We start from the raw sequence: 5563 nt of genomic DNA, 5'->3' as shown, positions 1-5563 counted from the left end.
TCACCTCATTTTTGAGCCCGTTTGGCAAATCTCTTGCGTTTTGTCCAATTGTTTTCAAAAAATTGTTATAACCAGGGTTTCCAAGTGGAGAAAATCCGATCACTGTAATATTATTTTGCTGACAATAATCAACTAGACTATTTTGTTGTAGATTTACCTACACGAGACTCTACTTTTTGCAGACACGCTGGTTGAATCTAGCTTGCTTTTATTATAATTTATGTTCTATTTGTTTTTGTGTGAAATTACATAACACCAAAATGAGAAATTCGATCAAGAATGGAGCAATCAAGAGCCGCTTTTTTGAAGATTAGGCAAGTTCTGCGTAACCAGAGACTCCATCTGCCAATCCGATATCGGATTCTAAAATGTTATAATTATTCACTCTATTATTTGATTGAGGGGATGGGGAGGGGAGAAGTCGGTAAATTAGTGTTTTTTTAGGTTTTCCGTCAATATTTTTAAACGTAAACGGTTTACCGTGAACAATATTCTATACAAAAATGTTCTACATTAAATTTGAAACGAAAAAGGTCATATGCATAATTGTTCTAAAATCAACGGTTACGGAGGGTGTAAAGTGTCCAATCTTTTGGGCCAATTATAATATTATTATTGAAGAAACTAACTTTTTAACAGGGTTGTGTTTTCTAAATTTAATTTGCTATTTCAATGACCGGCCGGTGGTATGTTACTGATAAGCCCTTGAAGCAGCCTATACTGTGTGTACTTGCAAGGACGAATGCATCCGTAACTGTGAGTGTAGAAAGAGTGGAAGTGTAGAAACGTCAAACTCACCACCTTCAAGAGGCTTCTACAGTTCTAAGTCAAGTTGTTCTACGTCAAAATTGTGTAACTTTTGACAGGAACAAAGGGATACGCGAAACTATCGTGCGCGAATAGCGGAGAAATATTGCAACTTTCTTAAATAATTCATATTGTCAATTGAAATTGTCAAATTCACGTACATTTCATACCTATTGTCATTTAAAAAGAAAAGTTATATATTGCTCCAGAATATTGATATGATATGCAATTATTATATAAAGGTAAATTTAATTAATTGTATTTTGCTTGCAGTACTGCATTTTAATAACTAATTTTATTTACTACATACGATTGTTTACGTTTTAATAACATAACCTAAATCTTATTTTTTCTTCTTATTATTTTTTTTTTGGACTATGGCCTTGAAATTATCCAGTAACCAGGACCATATGATTGGCCAATATAATTAAAAGTGCGAATAAAAGTGCAGAGCGAAGACACCAGGTGTCGCTTTTCCGAACTTGCACGGTCCCAATAGAACAATTTGGTGTTGAAGGATAACTTTCATTTTGGATGTCTGGGTTTGGGTCTAGTTATACCATACTATCGTTGTAGTTGAATATGAATGGTAAAATCGAAGGAAATGGCGGTTTTGGTAGACGACAAATATCCTGGCTGAAAAACATTTGCGACTGGACTGGGTTAAACGCAGAGACGCTTTTAAGAAAAGTAGGAGATATACACTAATAATTAGTAGGTAATGGTAAAATAGACTAATAATTATTGGTAATGGTTATATCCAACCTTCATTAGTGGAGTTAGCATTAGAAGAAGAAGAAGATGGTATACAAGAGTCAATGCCACACTACAATCGCCTATTTTTACCCATGAGTTACCTCTGCCTTGACCATTGTACCAAGAATAAAATCCATTTTATACGAAATTAGAATCATTGTAATCTATGGGAAGCCACCTGACTGATTTGGAGTTATTTAAAAAAATAAATTAAATACAATGAATAATTTTAATTGTTTTAATGCCCATTACTAATCAATTATGTACCAAATTTACATGTGTATTTTAAAATACAATTTTATGAAGAATTTATAATCTACCATTACAGATCAATTTGATGATAGGTTTGTTTTAAAACTGCTATTTATTAATACTTGAGGCTAGCTTAGTTAGCAGATACTTCCTGGCACTTAGGAAAAGGAAATTCGGGAGAATCTCTTACTTCTTCAGAAAAGAAATCAAACTTCAAGATACGGCCAGATTCATCCTTATCTAGTCCTTTTATTTTCTTCATGTCATCATTATCAAGAGCGAAATCAAAAATCTCAATATTTTCCTTAATCCTCTGTGGAGAAACGCTTTTTGGAATAGGAATTATATTTCTCTCTATCAGATAGCGTATCATTATTTGTCCTGGAGTTTTTTTGTGTTTCTTGGCTATAAGTTTAATCACCTCATTTTGGAGCCCGTTTGGCAAATCTCTTGCGTTTTGTCCAATTGTTTTCAAAAAATTGTTATAACCAGGGTTTCCAAGTGGAGAAAATCCGATCACTGTAATATTATTTTGCTGACAATAATCAACTAAACTATTTTGTTGTAGATATACATGAGATTCTATCTGTAGACATGCTGGTTGAATCTCGCTCGCTTTTATTATATTCTCCATTTGTTTTTGTGTGAAATTACACATCCCTATTGCTTTTGTCCTATTTTCTTTTACTTGTCTTTCCATCTCTTTCCAAACTTCTTTATGATCGGACATTTCTAATTTGAGTTTATGAAGAGGGGTACCAGCTTTTCCCATATTAGTACCTACTGGAAAATGTATTAAATAAAGATCTACATAATCAAGTTGTAGATTATTTAAAGACTTTTTTAAGAACAGTTCTACTCTATCTGTGCAAAGACCTGATATTGGCAATTTTGTTGTTATAAACAAATCTTCCCGTTTTACTTTTCCAGAGGAGAGCCAGTGTTTTATTGCATTTCCAATTATTGATTCGTTTTGGTAGATATAAGCAGTATCAAAAAGACGATATCCGCAGTCAAAGGCTGTATTTAAAGCTGTTGTTAATTCTTCTTTCTTTGTTGCCATCCAAGTGCCTAATCCGATACAAGGTATTCTGCGTCCGTTGTGCATGATTTTGTACATTGTATTCGCCATATTTTAAAAGTACACAATTTAGTTTTTACAAAGCAGTTTAAAATAAATATTTATATTGAAAAACTTCATTTTGGTTTGAAATCTGTCAAACTCATTTTTATGTTTGATTAAACTTGGGTAACAAAAATATCTGTCCATTCGCTGTTTGCAAATGAGTTATCATTCAAATATTAAGGCCATCGGTAAATAATTCGCAAATATTTTACGACTATCCCTACTTTTTCTGTCTTTTCTGTAAAATTCTCACTGGTATGGATATGTAAACTTTACTTGACAATGTCATCATTAACTTTAAGGATGGCTTTTGAATGTTCTTTGCTAACTGTTACTTGTATAATTAATTGCCCGCACGGCGTGCGTGAAAGTAAATTTTCCCGCACGGCGTGCGGGAAAGTAAAATACCTTGAAATATGACATTAAAATATATTCTAATACATGTAATAAACTAATATTTAGATATTATGTACTAATTTATTTCAAAATTATCTTATTGTGTTCATGTTTTAATGAAATTAGCGCGATTATTTCATTCATAGGAGATTGTGACCAATAGAAAGCTACAGAAATAAAAATTAAACTGATTATTTCATTCATAGGAGATTCTGACCAATAGAAAGCTACAGAAATCTGAATTAAATCGATAATTTTTGATAATTGCCCGTCGTTAAGTATATTACGTCAGATGCCCTTCGTTGCTATGAAAAAATACATTCAGTGACATTAATGACAAGTAATGTTTTAAAAATTATAAAAGTGATAACTTTCAATCGTCAAATATTTATAAAAACTTTGTGTTTAATTGTACTCATCTGTACTTACATAAATAAATTACAATAAAATTTTGGTTTTGAACAGTTTTATTCATGAAATAATCGCAACAAATTGCACTCGAACTCTAAAATTAATATAGAATTTTAGAGCTTTTGTGCCAATACTACTGAATATTTTTTGATGATTTTAACTTCCAATCCTATAGTAAGATATTTAATCAGGTGTTTAATTCTGTCCAATCAGATTAAAATTATACTGAGAATTATCTACTGTAGAAAATTACCGATAGAATTTTTTTAAGTAGATTGTTTCTGTTTAATGGCAACCGGTTTCCTAGTTTTAACAACTGTCACATTTAAGAAAATATCCATAATAAACGTATTAAAAAATAATCTTACGAATATCACAAGACAGTAAGAATAAATAAGAAAATAATGCTTTTTACTCAAATTTGTTGTCATTGGGCAATAGCCACTCGAGCCCTGCGGGCTCTCGTGTCTATTGCCAAACAACAAATTTTCAAAAAACTGTCGCATTATTTTCAATTTATTCTCACTCTCTTGTGATATTATACCCGATAATTTTAGATAATTTCCCGTCGTCAAGTATATTACGTCAGATGCCCTTCGTTTCTACGAAAAAATACATTCAGTGACATTAATGACAATTAATGTTTTAAAAATTATAAAAGTGATGACTTTCAACCGTGAAATATTTATAACAACTGTGTATTTGATTTACTAATTTTGTACTTACATAAATAAATTACAATAACATTTTGGTTTTGAACAGTTTTATTCATGAAATAATCGCAACAAATTGCACTCGATCTCTAAAATTAATATAGAATTTTTGCTCTCGTGTCACTTTGACATAATTTCACTCGCCTTCGGCTCGTGAAATTAAAACTGTCAAAGTGTCACTCGGGAAAAATTCAATAATTTTAGAGCTCTTGTGCAATTACTACTGATTATTTCATTCATAGGAGATTCTAACCAATAGAAAGCTACAGAAATCTGAAGTAAATCGATAATTTTTGATAATCTCCCGTCGTTAAGTATATTACGTCAGATGTCCTTCGTTGCTACGAAAAAATACATTCAGTGACATTAATGACAATTAATGTTTTAAAAATTATAAAAGTGATGACTTTCAATCGTCAAATATTTATAAAAACTGTGTGTTTAATGGTACTTACATAAATAAATTACAATAAAATTTTGGTTTTGAACAGTTTTATTCATGAAATAATCGCAACAAATTGCACTCGACCTCTGAAATTAATAGAGAATTTCAGAGCTCTTGTGCAATTACTACTGATATTTTTTGATAATTTCCCGTCGTCAAGTATATTACGTCAGATGCCCTTCGTTGTTAAGAAAAAATACATTCAGTGACATTAATGACAATTAATGTTTTAAAAATTATAAAAGTGATTACTTTCAACCGTCAAATATTTATAACAACTGTGTGTTTAAATGTACTAATTTGTACTTACATAAATAAATTACAATAAAATTTTGGTTTTGAACAGTTTTATTCATGAAATAATCGCAACAAATTGCACTCGATCTCTAAAATTAATATAGAATTTTAGAGCTCTTGTGCAATTACTACTGATAATTTTTTCACTAACTATATATTCAGTGATTGTAATTTATCTACTGTACAACAAAAACTAATAATCAATCGAGAAAAGAGGAAAAGTGATAAAAGTGATTTTTTAATAACGTTGTCAAGGATTTTCGGCCCTCACTAATAACGTAATCTTTCATTCTGCGTTTAAATTTTTCAAAAATACTTATTAGTTTTCTCAGTATTAGAAAAAAATTAATCCCATTTGAA

At 30.6% G+C, this 5563-nt stretch overlaps 1 protein-coding gene across 1 annotated transcript; it reads right to left on the bottom strand.

Annotated features, from left to right (window-relative positions):
* Positions 1–1787: 1787 nt before the first annotated feature.
* On the bottom strand, positions 1788–3186 carry LOC126882655 (1,5-anhydro-D-fructose reductase-like). The gene has a single exon (XM_050647629.1). It carries the CDS (start codon positions 2945–2947, stop codon positions 1949–1951), a length of 999 nt encoding a protein of 332 aa, XP_050503586.1. The 5' UTR covers positions 2948–3186; the 3' UTR covers positions 1788–1948.
* Between the last annotated feature and the right edge of the window lie 2377 nt (positions 3187–5563).

This window comes from Diabrotica virgifera, chromosome 3, assembly GCF_917563875.1.
Source record: "Diabrotica virgifera virgifera chromosome 3, PGI_DIABVI_V3a".
Taxonomy (NCBI): domain Eukaryota; kingdom Metazoa; phylum Arthropoda; class Insecta; order Coleoptera; family Chrysomelidae; genus Diabrotica; species Diabrotica virgifera.
Note: the sequence above shows the minus strand (reverse complement) of the source record. Positions and strands in the feature narration are given on the sequence as shown.

Coding starts and splice junctions, on each gene's coding strand:
- LOC126882655 (XM_050647629.1), bottom strand. CDS start 2,947: ATGGCGAATACAATGTACAAAATCATGCACAACGGACGCAGAATACCT.